This window comes from Bos indicus, chromosome 3 (assembly GCF_029378745.1).
Source record: "Bos indicus isolate NIAB-ARS_2022 breed Sahiwal x Tharparkar chromosome 3, NIAB-ARS_B.indTharparkar_mat_pri_1.0, whole genome shotgun sequence".
NCBI lineage: Eukaryota > Metazoa > Chordata > Mammalia > Artiodactyla > Bovidae > Bos > Bos indicus.
This window is the reverse complement of record NC_091762.1, coordinates 24,125,962-24,146,270: the sequence shown is the minus strand read 5'-3', so window position 1 is coordinate 24,146,270 and position 20,309 is coordinate 24,125,962. Positions and strand designations below refer to the sequence as shown.

Below are 20,309 nucleotides of genomic sequence, written 5' to 3'. Positions count from 1 at the left end.
TGAGACCCCCTGGTGTCTGAGCAAGACCAAGTCACAAATGAGGTGTCTTTAGGGAGGAAACCACTGCTTCCTCTCCTGTACTAACTGTCCTTCCCTGTCACCTAACTCATATATAAGCTATGCTTGATCCTGAATCAGCATAAACCTTCTGAAGGATACAAATCATCTCCAAGATGCCAGCGGCTCTCATATCAATGGGCTGTTGATGGCGGCTCCCTCATTGTCTCCCATGGGGATAGCCGTGCCCGTGACCCCAGACACCCGGCAGAATCTGAGATCCTGAACTCTTGTCTGCACCCCGCACCCAAATTTCTCCAAGATCTTGGGAAGCTTTATAATCCCAGCTCTTGCTACCTAGCTCACCTTCATATTCAGAAGCTCTCTCTACTTCCTATCAGACCTGATCTATGTAGCAAACTTAGCAAATGGAGAAAGAATTTTCCTTCCCCCTTCAGACCCTGTAAAACAAGGACAGACAATGCAGCCCTGTGACAAACATCACTGGCATATAACCATATTCCCCCAAAAGCCCTTCTTCAGGCTGTGTCCCCATCCTTCCCTGTGACTCACTGCACAATTGCTCCCACCCAGGGGAACAACCACACTGCTGGCCTCTTAGCCTCTGAGAGGTTCAGTAGCTGCAGAAAGATCAAACTGTCCCTCGTTTGACCCCATCCACAACTGGTTGGCTTCAGGCTTCAATAATTCAATATTAACTTGCCTGCACCTCCTTAGGGTCAGGCATGTGGTGGGCTTGAGCCCAGACCTCAAAGTTCCAGGTTCGTCTGATTTCTGGAATCAGCTTAAGCAAGACAGATGGCTGCATGGCACAGCTGGGACCAGGAGGGCCTAGGTGCCCCCCATCATAGGGGTTTGGGGGGTGCCTTTATGCTTGCAGAACTACGTTTGTTCTCTAAGAGCTGGGCCATGACTGCCCAAGAATAACCTATCATTTCCCTTCACCCAAATTAAGCAGGCACATTCCCAGGTGGTGCTAGTGGTAAAGAACCCGCCTGCCAATGCAGGAGACATAAAAAACATGGGTTCAATTCTTGGGTAGGGAAGATCCCCTGGAGAAGGAAATGGCAACCCACTCCAGTATTCTTGCCTGGAGAATCCCATGGACAGATGAACCTCAGGGACTATAGCCACACGATTGAAGTGACTTAGCACATACACATACAATGATTAATAGGTACCCCATGCGTGCATGCATGCTAGGTCACTTTTTAGTCAAGTCCGACTCTTAGTGACCCTACGGACTGTAGCCCACCAGGCTCCTCTGTCCATAGGATTCTCCAGACAAGAATACTGGAGTAGGCTGCCATGACCTCCTCCAGGGGATCTTCCCCATCCAGGGATCAAATACACTTCTCCTTTCTCTCCTGCATTGGCAGACAGGTTCTTTACCACTAGCACTACCTGGGAAGCCCCAGGGCTACCTGAAAAACAACATCTCTTTACAGCCTCCCTGAAACATGCTCCCAGCACACTGGTGCTGTCCTGTCCAACCCAATGTCAAATCCAAAGCTGAACCCATCATGAACACCAGATGGTTCCAGTCTCTGGAATTCAAGAGATGCTACAAACCACCTCAAGAGAGCTCTGCTTGTGTCCCTCTGTGCCCCTGTGGGGATTAATTCACTTAGGCTACAGCAGTGAAGGCTGATACTAAAGAAGAGAAAATGTTCCTTAGCTCAGTGACCAGATTTGAAAGATCCCCAGGACTTCACATTAGATTCAAACTTGAGAACCTAATTTGAAGTTGATTCAAACTATGAATCTAGCTATAAGAGCTATAGAACCTCCACTGTTCCACCGACTACCTGAACGTTGTAAGTATTAACTCATTTACTTCTCATTAAAGTGTAGGAGACATTGGGAGAAACTGCAGAACTCAGAAGTTAGAAGTGGCAACAGACGGGCACTCAGGCGCTCACAAGGCTCCAGGGTCTGTGTTCCTGACCATAACATAATGTCTCCTGGATAGCTAGGAGGTCCGGTGGTGTGAGAGCTGACTGTGGGCATGCCCTGGAGGCTGATTATGGAGGGGTAAAAATCACCGTGGCAAAGGACTTTTCAGATCCTGCCGGAGGGTCACTTTGAAAGTATTTCTGAGGTAAGCCTGCCATCTAGTGGTAAAACAGCAGGTAGCAATTACCCTCAAGTGAATGTAGAATGAGCCTTGAATGGGGAAGGTAAATACATCAGCAGCAAAGTTGTTTTTCAGTTCAGCTGCAGATTCTAAACGATAGGGAAATCCCGCTGCCATGGTCCTTGAAATAGCCTAGAATTTTCACCTGCCATTGAATGGGCTACAGGCTAGATGCAAATCCCAACTCTTCTCATTACTGATGGAAAGCTTGAGCCAGCTAACTTCATTTTCTTTTCTGAAAAATGGGAAAATAATATTGCCCCATATGGTTGCTGTGATAATCAAGTGAAATAATGTGTGTCACATGTCAGGCCTATTGTCAGCAACTCATAACGTGGTTGGTGCAGAATGAGGGGCTGGCTCAGGAGCACAGCGGGAAGGGCCTGGACAAATTAGACATTAATTAGTGACATTAGTGAGCCCCACAGGACTGCTCTTGGGGAATTCTTTTTTTTTTTTTCTTAACATGTACTATTGTGAAATACATTGGCCACCTGATTCGAAGAGCCAACGCATTGGAAAAGACCCTGATGCTGGGAAAGATTGAAGGTAGGAGGAGAAGGAGGTGACAGAGAATGAGATGGTTGGATGGCATCATCGACTCAATGGACATGGGTTTGAGGAAGCTCTGGGAGATGGTGAAGGACAGGGAAGCCTGGCATGCAGCAATCCATGGGGTTGCAGAGTCTGAGCGACTGAACAACAACAATAATATTTGCATTGGCTTCCTCAGACTTACACCTGATTACTGAGTCATTCTCCCACTCAGAAGTGTTAGTGGTTCCCCTGCTTCCCTTATTCGTCTCTGGTCAGGCCTGGAGGACTTGACATAGCACAGCCCTCAGAACAACCTGGCTGGGTCACTGCTGCCTGTGTTCCAGTTCCCAGGTGTGACTGCTCCGTACCCATCCCCTCAGCACTTCCCCAGACAAGCCTTTCCTTTACAACATGGGGGTTTTTGTAATTCTCCACTGAAATCACTGATTCTCTTCCTTTAGCCATCTTTGAAGGATTGGGAAAATAAATTGTTGTTCAGTCACTAAGCCATGTCCGACTCTTTGCAACCCCATGGACTGCAGCACACCAAGCTTCCCTGTCCTTCACCATCTCCAGGAGTTTGCTCAAACTCACGTCCACTGAGTCAGTGATACCATCCAACCATCTCATCCTCTGTCACCCCCTTCTCCTCCTGCCCTCAATCTTTCCCAGACAACTCTCTTCCAGTGAGTTAGCTCTTCACATCAGGTGGCCTAAGTATTGGAGCTTCAGCTTCAGCCCTAGTCCTTCCAATTAATATTCAGGGTTGATTTCCTTTAGGATTGACTGGTTTGATCTCCTTGCTGCCCAAGGGGAGAAATATATGGCTTGAGCAAATTAACAGCTATTTTATTTTGAGGTTGAATTTGGTAATGAATGTCACTTGAATGTGATGTAACTTGGCAAAGTTCATTTCATGGTTAACATGCTTTGGCCCACTTGCTCACTGGCTTCCAAGCTACATGCTGTTCCCATTAAAGATTAACTTGTAACTTTGAACCTCTTCTGTCTTCAGTGGGCTGTGGATAGAGACCTGCCATTCCCACCACAGCCAGCTGTGAGCCAAGATCGGGGTGGCTGCTGCCGGACACCACTATCCCCAGGCACTGGAAGAGGCTAATACCAGGTGTGTTGATGGTTGTCTACCGTGTATTTGGAACTGGGGTGGGAGAGCAGGTGGCAGGTGGGACGAGAAGAGAGGCTAGAGACTTCAGGAGGCACTCAGATCAGATCAGATCAGATCAGTTGCTCAGTCGTGTCCGACTCTTTGCGACCCCATGAATCCCAGCACACCAGGCCTCCCTGTCCATCACCAACTCCCGGAGTTCACTCAGACTCACGTCCATCGAGTCAGTGATGCCATCCAGCCATCTCATCCTCTGTCATCCCCTTCTCCTCCTGCCCCCAATCCCTCCAAGCATCAGAGTCTTTTCCAATGAGTCAACTCTTCACATGAGGTGGCCAAAGTACTGGAGTTTCAGCTTTAGCATCATTCCTTCCAAAGAAATCCCAGGGCTGATCTCCTTCAGAATGGACTGGTTGGATCTCCTTGCAGTTCAAGGGACTCTCAAGAGTCTTCTCCAACACCACAGTTCAAAAGCATCAATTCTTAAGCACTCAGCCTTCTTCACAGTCCAACTCTCACATCCATACATGATCACTGGAAAAACCATAGCCTTGACTAGACGAACCTTTGTTGGCAAAGTAATGTCTCTGCTTTTCAATATGCTATCTAGGTTGGTCATAACCTTCCTTCCAAGGAGTAAGCGTCTTTTAATTTCATGACTGCAGTCACCATCTGTAGTGATTTTGGAGCCCAGAAAAATAAAGTCTGACACTGTTTCCACTGTTTCCCCATCTATTTCCCATGAAGTGGTGGGACCAGATGCCATGATCTTCGTTTTCTGAATGTTGAGCTTTAAGCCAACTTTTTCACTCTCCACTTTCACTTTTATCAAGAGGCTTTTGAGTTCCTCTTCACTTTCTGCCATAAGGGTGGTGTCATCTGCATATCTGAGGTTACTAATATTTCTCCCGGCAATCTTGATTCCAGCTTGTGTTTCTTCCAGTCCAGCGTTTCTCATGATGTACTCTGCATATAAGTTAAATAAACAGGGTGACAATATACAGCCTTGACGAACTCCTTTTCCTATTTGGAACCAGTCTGTTGTTCCATGTCCAGTTCTAACTGTTGCTTCCTGACCTGCATACAAATTTCTCAAGAGGCAGATCAGGTGGTCTGGTATTCCCATCTCTTTCAGAATTTTCCACAGTTTATTGTGATCCACACAGTCAAAGGCTTTGGCATAGTCAATAAAGCAGAAATAGATGTTTTCTGGAATGCTCTTGCTTTTTCTATGATCCAGCGGATGTTGGCAATTTGATCTCTGGTTCCTCTGCCTTTTTTAAAACCAGCTTGAACATCAGGAATTTTACAGTTCACATATTGCTGAAGCCTGGCTTGGAGAATTTTGAGCATTACTTTACTAGCCTGTGAGATGAGTGCAATTGTGCAGTAGTTTGAGCATTCTTTGGCATTGCCTTTCTTTGGGATTGGAATGAAAACTGACCTTTTCCAGTCCTGTGGCCACTGCTGAGTTTTCCAAATTTGCTGGCATGTTGAGTGCAGCACTTTCACAGCATCATCTTTCAGGATTTGGAATAGTTCAACTGGAATTCCATCATCTCCACTAGCTTTGTTCATAGTGATGCTTTCTAAGGCCCACTTGACTTCACATTCCAGGATGTCTGGCTCTAGGTCAGTGATCACACCATAGTGATTATCTGGGTTGTGAAGATCTTTTTTGTACAGTTCTTCTGTGTATTCTTGCCATTTCTTCTTAATATCTTCTGCTTCTGTTAGGTCCATACCATTTCTGTCCTTTATCGAGCCCATCTTTGCATGAAATGTTCCTTTGGTATCTCTGATTTTCTTGAAGAGATCTCTAGTCTTTCCCATTCTGTTGTTTTCCTCTATTTCTTTGCATTGATCGCTGAAGAAGGCTTTCTTATCTCTTCTTGCTATTCTTTGGAACTCTGCATTCAGATGTTTATATCTTTCCTTTTCTCCTTTGCTTTTCGCTTCTTTTCTTTTCACAGCTATTTGTAAGGCCTCCCCAGACAGCCATTTTGCTTTTTTGCATTTCTTTTCTATGGGAATGGTCTTGATCCCTGTCTCCTGTACAATGTCACTAACCTCAGTCCATAGTTCATCAGGCACTCTATCTATCAGATCTAGGCCCTTAAATCTATTCCTCACTTCCACTGTATAATCATAAGGGATTTGATTTAGGTCATCCCTGAATGGTCTAGTGGTTTTCCCTACTTTCTTCAATTTGAGTCTGAATTTGGCAATAAGGAGTTCATGGTCTGAGCCACAGTCAGCTCCTGGTCTTGTTTTTGCTGACTGTATAGAGCTTCTCCACCTTTGGCTGCAAAGAATATAATCAATCTGATTTCAGTGTTGACCATCTGGTGATGTCCATGTATAGAGTCTTCTCTTGTGTTGTTGGAAGAGGGTGTTTGTCATGACCAGTGCATTTTCTTGGCAAAACTCTATTAGTCTTTGCCCTGCTTCATTCCGTATTCCAAGGCCAAATTTGCCTGTTACTCCAGGTGTTTCTTGACTTCCTACTTTTGCATTCCAGTCCCCTATAATGAAAAGGACATCTTTTTGGGGTGTTAGTTCTAAAAGGTCTTGTAGGTCTTCATAGAACCATTCAACTTCAGCTTCTTCAATGTTACTGGTTGGGGCATAGGCTTGGATTACTGTGATATTGAATGGTTTGCCTTGGAAACGAAGAGAGATCATTCTGTCGTGTTTGAGATTGCATCCAAGTACTGCATTTCGGACTCTTTTGTTGACCACGATGGCCACTCCATTCCTTCTGAGGGATTCCTGCCCGCAGTAGTAGATATAGTGGTCATCTGAGTTAAATTCACCCATTCCAGTCCATTTCAGTTCGCTGATTCCTAGAATGTCGACATTCAGTTTGCCATCTCTTGTCTGACCACTTCCAATTTGCCTTGGAGGCACTGGAGGTGCTCAAATGTGAGTCTTCAAAGAAAGAGTCTCGGCAGAAAGACGCCATGTGGACACAGGGAGTAGGACACTGAGGGGCCTGGCAAAGGAAGGCTTTGCCGCAGAGTCACTCCGATGGTTCCCATGAGTTATCTATTATATACAAAAAAGTTAAAAAGTGAAAGTGTTAGTCATTTAGTCGTGTCCAAGTCTTTGCAACCCCATGGGCTTTAGCCCACCAGGCTCCTCTGTCCATGGAATTCTCCAGGCAAGAATACTGGAGGAGGTAGCCATTCCCTTCTGCAGGGGATCTTCCTGACCCAGGGATCCAACTCATGTCTCCTGCATTGCAGGCAGATTCTTTACTATCTGAGCCACCAGGGAAGTCCCATTTTATACATAGTAGTATATATAAAGTAGGTAACTCATGAGAACCTACTGTATAACAAGAGAAATCTACCCAACGCTGTGTGATGACCTAAATGGGAAGAAAATCAAAAAAGAGGGGATATATGTACATAAATAGCTGATTCACTATGCTGTACAACAGAAACTGACACAACATTGTGATACAATCATACTCAAAAAAAAAAAAACTATAGATAGAGAGGCTATGTCTAGGGAAGTTAAGTTTTAGAACCACCTGAGGGAGTAATTTTTTTTTTTTTTTTTTGGAGGGTTGGGGTGAGCCATATCAAGCAACCTGCAGGATCTCAGTTCTCAGGCCTGGGATTGAACCCTGGCCCTAGCAATGAAAGCCTGAAATCCTAACTGCTAGGCCACCAAGGAATAGCCCCGAGGGAGTATTTATGGATGTCCTTAGGAGGGGAGATAGCTTAAAAGATGTCCACTTGAAAGGGTTCTGGAAAATCTAAAAGTCACAGTTCCTGCCCCCGGGGATCTACTTTGTCACTTGACCACTGCTTCGTGGCCACAGAGGATAACAGTGATGCAGCGACTGCTCCTAAAAAGCAAAAAAGTTAATGTTGTCAGACAGTCAGGCTGGTGTAGTTTCTTTGGGGAGTACGTTTACTTGGATCCGGGTAACAATTCCTTCTGGTGTATAGCCTCCTGAAATTATAATTGGGTCAAGCTGAATCTGGCTTCCCCAGTGGCTCAGCAGTAAAAAAATCTGCCTGCAATGCAGGGGGCACAGGTTCGACCCCTGGGTCAGGAAGATCCCCTGGAGAAGAGCATGGCAACCCACTCCAGTATTCTTGCTTGAAGAATCCCATAGACAGAGAAGCCTGGCAGGCTATAATTTGTAAGTTCCCAAAGACTGAGCATGCATGCACTCAAGTTGAATCTATGGATCAGTCCGGGAAGAACTTCCCCCAACAGTGATCAGTCAGGGTGGTATTAGTAGAAAGATACCCAGATCAGTGGATTGTAATAGACAGTCTGGAAACAGGATCAAGGGAGAAATGGCTTTTTGTGATATCCTACCTCCTAACAGGAAGCAAAACTCCAAAGCCTTTACTATTGAAGTAATAGTAATAATTTATTATGATAATTTACTATGATCATTACTATTATTTAAATGATAACTTACTATTATCATTAGGCTATTCTGCATTTGACAAGATCCTTTGATTCTCATAAGAGCTCTGTGGGACAGACAGCCATAACCTAACTTTATAGGTAGATGAGAATTGGAGCTTGTCTAGACTAGATGGAGTGGAACATCACTTATGGGCTACCATTTGAGAAGCAATGGGAATATTCCCACATTTCTGGGTAACCCTTCCTAGAAAAGGATTTCTGTTATAGGCAACATCATATCGACTAAAGGAGAGTCAGCTGTTGAAATCCACCTTCTCTTTTGACTGTAAGCTTCTTGGGAATAGAGACTAACATCATGTAGCTCTTTTTTTAACCTGTAGTGTTTGGCATGATGCCTAGATATAATAGGTTGGGTTTGGCTTTGCTGTGGTAAGGAATAAACCCTGAATTCTTCGTGGTTTAACATTCAAACATCTATTTCTTATTCAAAAAAACCAGCTGATCCCCAGGGCTCCTCCTTTTCAGGTGATGATTCAGGGATCTAAGCTACCTTTATCCTATAGCAATGCCTCCTGATGGACATGGCCCCTGGATGTTGTAACAGGAGGGAAAAAAAGAGAGTCACATAGAAGCTCTTAAATTCTTGGCCCAAAATGAACACAAGTCACTTCCACTTCTAGCCCATTGACCAGAACTAGTCATATAAAGCCTGCCTACCTATAAGCAGCTGGGAACCATCGAGGAGCACGTGCGGAACAGTGACTGCCTCTGCTCGTCCTGGCTGAGAGTGTGCACTAGACAAGCCTTGTGGGATTAACCAACGAGTAAATCCGACACAGTTTGAATTATACCATCACCAGGACCTGGAGTCTGTCATACAGAGTAAAGTAAGTCAGAAAGAAAAACAAATATTGTATGTTAATGCATATACATGGAATCTAGAAAAATGGTACAGATGAACCTATTTCCAAGGCAGGAATAGAGAGGCAGACTTAGAGAATGGACATGCAGACATAGGAGGGGAAGAGGAGGTTGGGATAAATAGGAAATTAGGACTGACAAATATAAACTACCATTTGTAAAATAGCTAGCTGGTGGGAAGCTACTGTTTAGCACAGGAAGCTCAGCTCGGTGCTCTGTGATGACCTAGAGGGGTGGGATGGTGAGGGGTAGGGGGAAGAGGTCCAAGAGGGAGGGGATATTTGTATGCATACAGCTGATTCACTTTCTTGTACAGCAGAAACTAACATAACATTGTAAGGCAATTATATTCCAATAAAAAAGGAAAAAAAATAAATTCTACCATCACAGAATTACTCGAAGGTGAAATCCACTTTCAACCTCCAGAGCCTCAGAGGAGAATGTCATCAACAAGAGAAAGAATGCCAATGGTTCTACCGTTTAAGGATAGTCTAGTCTATACAAGAGCTTCCCTGGAGGCTCAGACAGTAAAAAAATCTGCCTGCAAAGCAGGGTCCTGGGTTCAATCCCTGGTTTGCTAGGCTTCCCAGATGGCGCTAGTGGCAGAGAACCCGTCTGCCAATGCAGGAGACATAAGAGACGTGGATTCAATCAGGAAGATCCCCTGGAGAAGAGAATGGCAACCCACTCCAGTATTCTTGCCTGGAGAATCCCATGGACAGAGGAGCCTGGTCCTCTGAAGGATGGATCACAGTCCATGAAGTCACAGAGTCAGATGTGGCTGAGCGACTAACACTTCCACTGGCACTTTAATCTATATAAGGCACTGCTCTAGGAACATTATGTGAACTGTAGTGTTGAGAATGCCAGGGACGGTGGAGCCTGGTGGGCTGCCGTCTATGGGGTCGCACAGAGTCGGACACGACTGAAGCGACTTAGCAGCAGCAGCAGTGTTTAGTCCTCATGAGGCCCTGTGGGACAGGCATTAATAATCTTCTTTTACAAATAACCTGTTCATGGCACCTGGTGAACAAGCAGCAGAGCTGAGTTTGAGCCCATGTTTCCCAAGACATAACACTTATGAGATCCTGTCCTCCTGGCTCCATGCACTCCCTCAGCTACTGATGTCTCATGGAGCATCGTGAGCAGCTTCTCTGTCTTCTCACTCCTCTCCTGCTGCCTCTCAGGAGCTGCCACTCCTGCGTAGAGCTATGCCTATGAGACCTCAAGTCAGGAGTGAAAATAGTAGAGTTCAGAGCTTGTTCTGAACCTTTGTGTAGTTTCTGAGATCTGTTTAGTGCACTTCACCCTTTCTGAGCAAACGAAGGTGCAGGGCTGTGATCTCCACACAGGACACCTTTCCCAGTGGCCTAGATCTTGTGGGAACTGATCAAGCTCACTTTGTGCAGCTCTTTTATTTTCTGCCATGCCACAAGGCATGTGGGATCTTAATTCCCTGACCAGGGATTGAACCCACAACCCGTGTGTTGGAAGCTCAGAGTCTTAACCACTGGATCACCAGGCAAGTCCCTGTGCAACTCTTCTGACCCTATAGAGCAGAGACCTGAACTGATCTTGTACGTGTGTGTGCTAATTCGCTTCAGCCGTGTCCAACTCTTTTGCCACCCCGTGGACTGTAGCCCATCAGGCTCCGCTATCCATGGGATTCTCCAGGCAAGAATACTGGAGTGGGTTGCCATTCCCTCCACCAGGGAATCTTCCTGATTGAATCCACGTCTCATGTCTCCTGCATTGGCAGACGGGTTCTCTGCCACTAGTGCCATCTGGGAAGCCTAGCAAACCACTAAGACCATGTACTGGCCGACTAAACAATATTCAGAGCAAACCAGAAAATTCCTAGGCAGGCCCTGCCATCCTCATCATGTGAATAGAGACGACTTATTTGAATTTTCTGAGTTTTAATTTTTTCATTTATAAAATGGGACTCTCACCATTTTCGATGCCAGCTCTCACCCTACAAACCACACTTGGCTTCAGATTATTGCTTCTTTTCGTGATGCTTAAGAGCCAAGCCACAGGAGTCAGAGTATATGACTAGATATGTGATGCTGGGCAAAATATTTTAATCTCTCTGAACCTGCGGTTTCTCATCTGCAAAATGAGGATAATGATATTTGTGTTTGGAGATTGCACATTAATGCACCTAAAATAAGCTACGTGACACGTCACGAAGCATTCCATAAATGGTTGCGAATTTATCGTCACTATTCTTGTTATTAAGGAGCCACCACGCTGTCTCCAAGGGCCTTTGTGTAATCAAATGATTCCACTGCTCAAGAGAAGAAAATTCCCAGTCTCTGCAAACACCCTGTGAACCCTTGGATCAAGGTCTCCCAGTACGTCCTAAACGATAGCCAACAGCCCATAGAAAGCACACTATTCACAACGAGGCTTGTGCTCCAAAGCTCTACTAGGAGGTCATTTGTTGGGAACTCAGCGCATATTTTCCCATAGAAAGAAAGCTATTAAGATAGTGGCTGGATTCCTAGGTTACTGAAAATACCCACTTGATTTCCAGAGTAGCAGAAAATTAGCATATTTGCAATGCAAATGAGTATAGAGTCCTGTACGCTAGAAATAGGCTAAAACTGAAAACGAAGAAGTTGCTTACTAAATAGTTTCTTTTGTTTTTATAAATGCTGATGAAGAGGACAAGCAGGCTTAATTAGACAAAGAAAGAATTCTGTGGTGACAGAGGGTAGAAGTCTTGTGCCCCTGAGGGTGTATTCAAAGGCTTTGGAGGTTTTCTTTAACCAAGTCTAAATGGCAACCCACTCCAGTATTCTTGCCTGGAGAATCCTGTGGACAGAGGAGCCTGGTGGGCTGCCCTCTATGGGGTGGCACAGAGTCGGACATGACTGAAGCGACTTAACATGTATGCATGCATTGGAGAAGGAAATGGCAACCCACTCCAGTATTCTTGCCTGGTGAATCCCAGGGACAGAGGAGCCTGTTGGGCTGCCATGTACGGGGTCGCACAGAGTCGGACACGACTGACTTAGCAGCAGCAGCAGCAACGTGACTTCAGAACTTTTTCACTTTGTTCATAATCCAAGGAACTCCACAACACCAGTCTCATCCACCACAAGGGGGTTATTTTTGGTTTGCAAATGGAAAAGGGAAGGATATGGGAGAAACTAGGGAAAGGGAAAAAGTGAGAAAGGTTTCCTGAAAGAAAAATCAACCAATAGTTTGGAGAAATCAGGGAAAGAAGAGAATACGTGTGTAGGATGATGAATTAGCTGGTGGGCCATCTGGGAACCCAGGTGGGGTGAGAACCCACCTGTAAAAGGGAAACAGTGCCCTGACTGGTGGAAGTGTTCCCTGCTGAAGCCTTTGGTTGCACCACAGGGTCAGAAGAGATTGTAAAAACCAGCCTCAAGGTTGGTGAGGAAGAGCAAAGGATGTCTGTGAGCTCCCAGCTGATTGGTGTCAGGAACCAGCCTAGATAAGGGGCTTGTTCCCTGCTCTGCACTTTATCACCGTGAAGTAAGTGCTGAACAAGAATGCTAATGTGATCCATCTAAACAGAGGTCTTTGCATTTTTATGGGCAAAGGAAGCATAGAATGAGGACCTCATAAAACATCAGCCCAACCTTTAATTTCTCTAGTGGCTTCGAATCTGGTATTGTTGTTGTTTAGTCACCCAGTCGTGTCTGACTCTTTGCAACCCCATGGACTGTAGCCTGCCAGGCTCTTCTGTCCGTGGGATTGTCCAGGCAAGAGTACTGGAGTGGGTTGCCGTTTCCTACTCCAGGGAATCTTCCCAAACCAGGGATGGAACCTGCGTCTCTTATGCCACCTGTATTGGCAGGGTTCTTTACCACTAGTACCACCTGGGAAGCCCCAGTGCCATCTGGAAAGCCCCCCAAATCTGGTGGAGATTACACCTAAATATGTAAAACCATAGTTTCTCCAATGAGGAACTGAGGTCCAAAGAGCGGAAGTAACGTGTCTCTGCTCATAGGGCTAAGTGTCAGTAACCTCCTCTGAAGCAGACTGCTTCTCCATCCCCCACAAGTGTGGGTCCACTGACTACACAGGCAAGAATCTAGTCTGTTCCTCCAGCTTCAGCCCCTTTTTGCTAATATTGGCTAACCAAGCAGGGTCAGGAGGAGTTGGAGTGATAAAATCCAGTGTAGATAAGTTCAGTCTCTAGAAACCTCAGGTCTACACTAGAAACTAATGCCCACGTAAGGATAAACAAATTCCAGGTAATTTCGCCAGGCTCTTCAGAGAAATTCTGAGTCACATACTGCATCAGAAAGAGCACTGAGCATGCAGACAGGAGACCTAGGCTCATTTTTTAATTCCGCTGTGCTGTGAACTTGTGGACATCTCTCCATCTCTCTAAAGTCCCTCTCAGCTCCATCAAGCACAGCCGCTCTGTCTTCTCATTCTCACCAGGCAGGATTTGCAATCATTACCATCCGCAGAGGTGGAACACTGGGTCACTAATAACCTAGTTAGGTCACAACAGCTCCAGAATGAGCATTAATATAAATGTACCTCCCCTCACAACCTCACACTCTCCTTAAACAGAGCTCCTAGAGTAAGACAAAGACAGTCTCCATAGTTAGTGGCAGAATAGGTTCTGAAGAGCCCACATGTACTACTCTTCATAGGAAGATGTGCCCACAGCTCAAGAGGGGAATTTTAATGACTGGGGAGAAAAACCAGCTCATGAGAAAGGATGGTGGGGTGGTGGCTGGAGAGGACAGATTATTATTGCACAAACAGAATAAAACAAAACCACGGCCCTCTTGTCCTGGAAGGGGTCCTGAGTCCTCGGCTCAGTGTGGGAAGCCTCAGGGAAAAGGCCAGAGCTGACCCTGGGCTGATAGAGCCCTGGGTACATTCTTGCAGCATTAGACTACCGGCACCTGTCAGACCCACCCTGGGCCCTCTGCCTCCAGGCCCCCATATAAATGCCATCCGTGGTTCCTCAGGGCACACCAGTGTTAGGGACACTCCCATCCCATCTTTACTGACATCTGACCTTATGTTCCCGAGAGTCCAAGTCCTGTCTCTGTTTTTACGTTTTATTGGAGTTTAGTTGCTTTACAGCATGGTGTTAATTTCTGGTGTCCAGCAGAGTCTGCTATTCGCGTACACATATCCTCTCCTTTTTGGATTTCCCTTCCATTTAGGTTACCGCAGAGCACTGAATAGGGTTCCCCGAGCTATACAGTAGGTTCTCTCCAGTTATCTATTTTATACATAGTATTAATAGAGTATACATGTTAATCCCAATCTCCCAATTCATCCCACCCCCACTTTCCCCCTTGGCATCCATATGTTTGCTAGAGAGACATAGAGATGTCTATGTCTCTATTTCTGTTTTGCAAATAATATCATCTATACCATATTTCTAGATTCCACATACATGCGTTAATTTATGGTATTTGTTTTTCTCTTTCTGACTTACTTCACTAGGTATGATAATCCCAAGGTCCACCCACATCTCTGCAAATGACCCAGTTCCGTTCCTTTTTTTTTTTTTTGTGACAAGTAATATTCCATTGTGTTAAATGTACCACAATTCACTTATCCATTCATCTGATGTCCATCAACAGAGGAATCCAAGTCCCTGACCTTGACCTTCCCTCCTCATTTCAGGATTCCCTGGGGGCTCACCTGCCTCAGTTATGGGTGTTGTTGACTCCCATCTCCTGGTCCTGACACTGCCTGTGGCTCCAGCAATACCAGGACCCCTCCTTCCCCTGTCTACACCTTCCACTCCCAGGGCCTCCTCCTGCTACAGCTTCTCTGGTTCCAAGGCCACTGTTGCTATGGCAATGGCTCCAGGCTTTGCAGCCACTGTCCTTAAGATAGTCACTCACAAAGAGATTAAAGCACTGTCAGCCAACCTTGAACAGAGTAATGTCTCAAACAAGGCTGCCAACATGTAGCCTTGATGTTATCTCTACCACTCCATTGGGAAACTTGGCATAAGCTCCCAGGGGACAAGGCCGCATGGACTTAAAGGACACCAAGCATTTGATCCTGGAGGCAGGTCATCTGAGATAGCCCTGAGATTCTCCCTTGAATCTCAGCCACCTGCACCATGATGTCCCCTCACCCCGAGATTTATTACAGAGTGCATACAAGTCAAAGCATTCCTAAAGAGACATCAACATATGAGCCATATGAAACCCCAGTGGAAGACAGGTTGTTATCTAGCCTAATTTGGTAGGTACTTAGCAATTTTGAAGAAAGCAAAATCTGCCTTGAAATGCTAACCAGCCCCAGTCTATGAACTTCCCCTTTCCCTCACTCGGGAAGATTTGAACTTCAGGTCGTTAGCAACAGGTACCACTGAGTGTCTTTACACTTAGGTTTTAGTTTCCTTATTACTGGTATGTAAGTTGCACCTTATCTTCTTTTTTACCCTAGACAAAAAAAAAAGCTAAACAGATGAAATGAGCTAAAATGAGCTAAGCTGTTGATCAGCGAGCAAAGGACTTTCATCCTTTTCTCCCTTTTCTCTTCCTCTTGCATAACTGGGGTAGAGGAGAAAAGAAGAAAAAAAAAATGCTGGAATGAAGGTCAAATGAAATGGGAATACAAAACATACCCGTTAGACAACTTGGACCCTCCCTTTAATTTCTGGGGCTTTAAAGCCAATATGGGTCAAACTGAAATACATAAAAACATATAGTCCTTAGTTTCCTTCCCAAATAGGGAAAACTTGAAACAACACAATTGTCCTTCTCTTCAATTATGAACCTTATGTTAGACCTCTAGTAAAAATTATGGGCTCAGGACTCTACTAAATTTTACATATGCTATGAAAAGAAAATAAAGAAGCATCATCATTATACTTTCCCCCTACAAAATTCTTTTAAACTCAGTATAACAAGTAATTTAGGTAAACCAACTACTTTGCTCTGTACCATGAAATTGAAAATGGAAACTGTCTACCTTTAGAAACTACTAGAAGACATGAGTCTGAGCTTTCCCCTGTAATAATTGACTGTCTAATCCTTCATAAAGTATTTGTTTCCCAGGCTCCATTCTCTTCAGAGGAAACTAACACCTTCTCCATCTCCTTCACTAGGAAGAAAAAGGAAATAGTAGGTGAAAAAGGAAATAGTAGACAGACATTAGATAAAATTGTGTTTGCTATACGTAAAGATGGTGCGTTATTTATTTCCAAGCAGCTTTATTCACATTATCCCAGGTGAGTGATTCTGAGTGAGGCTGTACCATTTCCTTTAGATTAGAAGCAAATACTGTTAAGTTTTTATGCTAAAAGTCTGCAGAAGAACATTTCTGTGAGCGGGTAATGTTTAGGATATGGGGATTTGTTGAGACACTGGGAGCTGAAACTTGATGATGAATTCTCAGCCCACAAAGCAGAGAGATGATACACAGGGGAATGGTAAATTCAAGGAACGAACACTTATGAACAGCAGCTCAGTGTCACATAACGTCCCACTGCTTGGGGAGGCAAAGTGTGTTGGGGGTCTCAGGTTCAGTGATTCACGAGGAAGATCTACAGGACACAGTAGACAGTTGAGGCTATGATTCATTACAGTGAAAGAATGCAAAGCAAAATCAGCAAGGGACAAAGGGCAAAATCTAGAGGAAAACAGGCATAAGCTCCCAAGAGCCCTCTCCCAGTAGAATCACAGACGATGCAGTTAATTCCTCCCAAAATGAGCTGTGACGGCACTTTGTGAGATGCTGTCTACCCGAGAAGCTTGTTTTAGAAAGTTGATGCCCAAGGTTTTTTGCTGGGAGCTGGTCACAGGGACACTGTCTGCCTAGCCCGTACCAAAATTCTGGACTCTCAGAGAGAAAGCAGATGTTCAGCATAGAGCACATTGTTTGCACAAATAATTTAGACACAGAGAGACATTCTTATCAGGAGATGGTGGGAACCCGCTTGAAATCCAAGTTCCCAGACTTCAGCCAAGGTCCAAACTTTATGCAAGCTTTCCGAGGTCTAGCATTCTCAGGTCTGCTTTATTAACCCTTTTATGCACAGAGAGGTTTAAATAATTGATTGCAATACAGCTGGATAAATACAATGATGAATTCATTCACTGAAAGTCACTGAGCCTTTAAGGGTCAGATAGGAATGAGATAAATTAGACATTGTTCCTGCACTTTGCCAAACTCAACTTAGCACCCCAATTGCTCTCTGCCCATGACAGGTTGTGCTGTCCACAAAAAGCTCTGTGATTGTGCTCCAAACTCCACCTCCAGGCCTCCTTGCAGAACTCATGGCACATCCCAGGGGTGCTTCCTGTCTGTTGTATAACTTCTTTCTGCTTAGCCCTTCAAGCGGGTGTTTAGGCTACTTTCCTCTGACTTAACTGGATTCTGGCACAGCCTCACCTCCACCAAGATTCCCAACACCCCACATTTCATCTGGCCTCTCTGGTCCCATCATTCATTAAGGGAGCTGCCTCATTAGAAGCCCTAGTCCCTGGGTCTTATCTGCATCCTTCAGATGATAACTTGGTAGGCACTTAGTTTCTACCCACAGGCTTTGGGTAACTCACCCCATGGCCAACTGCTGGGGAGATGTGCTGAGCTACGTACTACAGATTTCATCACCCTTCATAGTAGAACCTTCTTATGCAGAAGCTCTACATGCTGAGACTGACCGTAACCGGTGCCTTCAGAATTTCTGTAGATACTTGCTCCTACTAGAGAAATTTGCCACCTAATCCTGCCCTTTTTCCTCTTTCAGGTATGGTCATAGCAGAAGTACCAAGCTCCACGTATTTATGAGGTTCAAATAAGGGGATAGGAATGAATGGAGAGAGCATGTATCATTTTCTTTGGCTCAAAATTAGCACCATGCTCAATGACCCAGCCAAAGAGTTGCAAAAAGTCAACTTCCTACCAGATAATGAACTAACTGCCTCATGTATTCATATACCCAGAGGTTCCTAGGAACTCCCAGATATTGATTTCTGTTCAGACCCAGTTTTCTTGGCCTGATGGATCTCCTTCCCAAAAGGCAGAGATACGAAATAGCCTTCCAGAATGTTCAGAAATTGTTTATAGTGACTCAGCTGATGAGAAAAAGCCACCAAGAAATTAAGCTGGTGTCAGGAGCCAGGTCCTAGAAAGGTGCAAATGCCACGCTATGGGCACTCGAAAGCCAACAGCCATGGCCAGACTTGCATTTTAGAAAGGTCCCCGGCAGCTGGAGGGAGACAAGATGGAAACTAAGAGATAAGAAATTTTCATAATATTCTTATAAGAGGTGGTGGGGCCTCAATAAGATCTGAGGCAGCAGGCCTAGAAACAAGGGGACAGACCTGAGGGATAGTGAGGAGACCCAACAACCAGGAGTGGGAGCCGGGGCTGGGAGAGCAGAGGAGGGCAGCACGACTCCCTGCTCTCAGTCTGGGAATCAGCCTGTCTGGCAGCCCCTCCTTGTGGATGAAGATTACACGGGGGTTCACGTTGAATCCAAACAGCTCTGTGCTATAGTCCACACCTACCCCTTCACCCGCCTCAACTATCTGAAGAATTCGCATTGAGTTTTGTTTGGTTGGTTTTGGTTTTTCCTTTAAAGGTCCAGAAATGCCCTTGGTGTGTTTGACAGACTTTCGGGAGCATGCTCGGGAGCACCTATCTAAGTCCACCTGGGATTTTATCGAAGGAGGAGCTGATGACTGCTGCACGCGGGATGAAAACATGGCAGCGTTTAAAAAGTCTGGTCTTCCGTATCCTTTCTATTGCTAAGCTAAGGTGCCCAGGTTGAAAGCTCCTTGGAAGGTAGCAGTCCTGGTTTCTGCCTCCAAAGAACAGAGTATTCAAAACATCGTAATGGGCTTTTGTTGGTGGTGGGGATTTGGGGGGTTCTCTCCACAGGTGAGTGGGTAACTGAGGATAGGATGGGTGGAGAGACCTTTAATCTCTGCACAACTAGCACAAGCTAGCCACCCTCTGCCGATCATGCTGACTCTGCCACTTGAAAAGATAGCGCAACAGTCTCTGGGTCTCCAGCCCCCAGGGCGGGGAGGAGAAGCCAGCTGGGTAAGCCTAAACCTCCTGAATGCCTGAACTTCCAGCTTGGCGGTATAACAGGAGAGAGGGCTCAATGCTGGAGGAAATATGGAGACCCAAGGAGTCTTGGGGAGAGCAGGAGATTGATTCAAGAGAGAAGGGCTGGGCTGCCACAACAGTGGTAAAGTAGGGGTCAGTAAACAGGTCAGGCCAGGCCCACTGCCTATTTCTGGATGGTCAGGTCGGGCCCACTGCTTCTGGATGGTCCACAAGCTAAGGCTGTGCTTTTTTTCATTTTTAAATCATTGACAAAAACCAAAAGAGGAATTACAAAATGTCAAAATGAAAAGAAATTTCCATTTCAATGTCCATAAATAAAATTTTATTAGAACACAGCCATGCTCAGTCATCTACATCTTATCAGTGGTTGCTGTGATGTTACAACAGCAGAGCCAAGTAATTGTGACAAAGACCTCATGGCACTAAGCCTAAAATATATACCATCTAACCCTTTACAGAAAATGTTTGCTGACCTCTGTGATACTGAGGCCAGAAAAAAACTGGAAAATGGGACACAAGGTGAACCCTATCTTCTGTGTTTTCATATTTATTGAGCACTATATTAAGCACTTTAATTGCTTCCTCTCATGTGTCTTCACAAGACTATTAGGAAAGTCGAATTATTACTCCTATTTCACAGATAAAGTAACTGAGGCTCTCTGACGGAAGTTCGCACAATCAGCATTTCCAGAAAAATTTTTCTCAGTTTATGTACAGGAATAATAGTATTTTGTGGAAAACAAGCACTTTTGGACCCCGAAGCTAACTAAGTCTCTGTTGGGACTTACAAATGTGTTTCATATAATTAACACTTGTTAATTTCCCTACCTTCTTCTAAAGTAGTGTTTAAGTCAGATCTTCAATGAATTAGCCTCTAACCAAAAAAAAAAAAAAGTGATAATTCTCTGGGATTTGTCCTCTTGCAATGACCTTTTCTTGCCTTAAAGAGACTTGTGTCTGGGCTTCCCTAGTGGCTCAGGTAGTAAAGAATCTGCCTATAATGCAGGAGACCTGGGTTTGTTTCCTGGGTCATGATGATCCCTGGAGGAGGAAATGGCAACCCCCCCACCCCAGAGTATTCCTGCCTGGGAAATCTTGGCAAGATTTCCAGAGGAG

At 45.1% G+C, this 20,309-nt stretch overlaps 1 protein-coding gene and 1 long non-coding RNA gene across 7 annotated transcripts in view; one reads left to right on the top strand and one right to left on the bottom strand.

Moving 5' to 3' along the window:
• LOC139182148 (uncharacterized) overlaps positions 1–14,945 on the bottom strand; it is a 58,191-nt gene extending 43,246 nt beyond the window's left edge. The window contains exons 1-2 of one of the 2 annotated variants that reach the window (XR_011565714.1): positions 14,796–14,945; positions 3,526–6,866 (exon numbers count right to left, since the gene is read on the bottom strand). This is a non-coding gene — a long non-coding RNA (uncharacterized lncRNA). Of the gene's footprint in view, positions 1–3,525; positions 6,867–14,795 lie in introns of those variants that run through there. The other variant, XR_011565713.1, reaches the window with a different exon arrangement.
• The window catches only part of HAO2 (hydroxyacid oxidase 2), a 37,944-nt gene continuing 21,300 nt past the window's right edge, over positions 3,666–20,309 (top strand). For 2 of the 5 annotated variants that reach the window (XR_011565712.1, XM_019956714.2), the window contains exons 1-2: positions 3,666–3,818; positions 18,700–18,838. Coding sequence is in view for 2 of the 5 variants with exons in the window: in XM_019956714.2 (XP_019812273.2) it covers positions 18,708–18,838 (131 nt within the window). In the remaining 3 variants the exon portion in view is untranslated. Of the gene's footprint in view, positions 3,819–8,896; positions 9,104–18,699; positions 18,903–20,309 lie in introns of those variants that run through there. The other 3 variants (XM_019956715.2, XM_019956718.2, XM_019956717.2) reach the window with 3 other exon arrangements.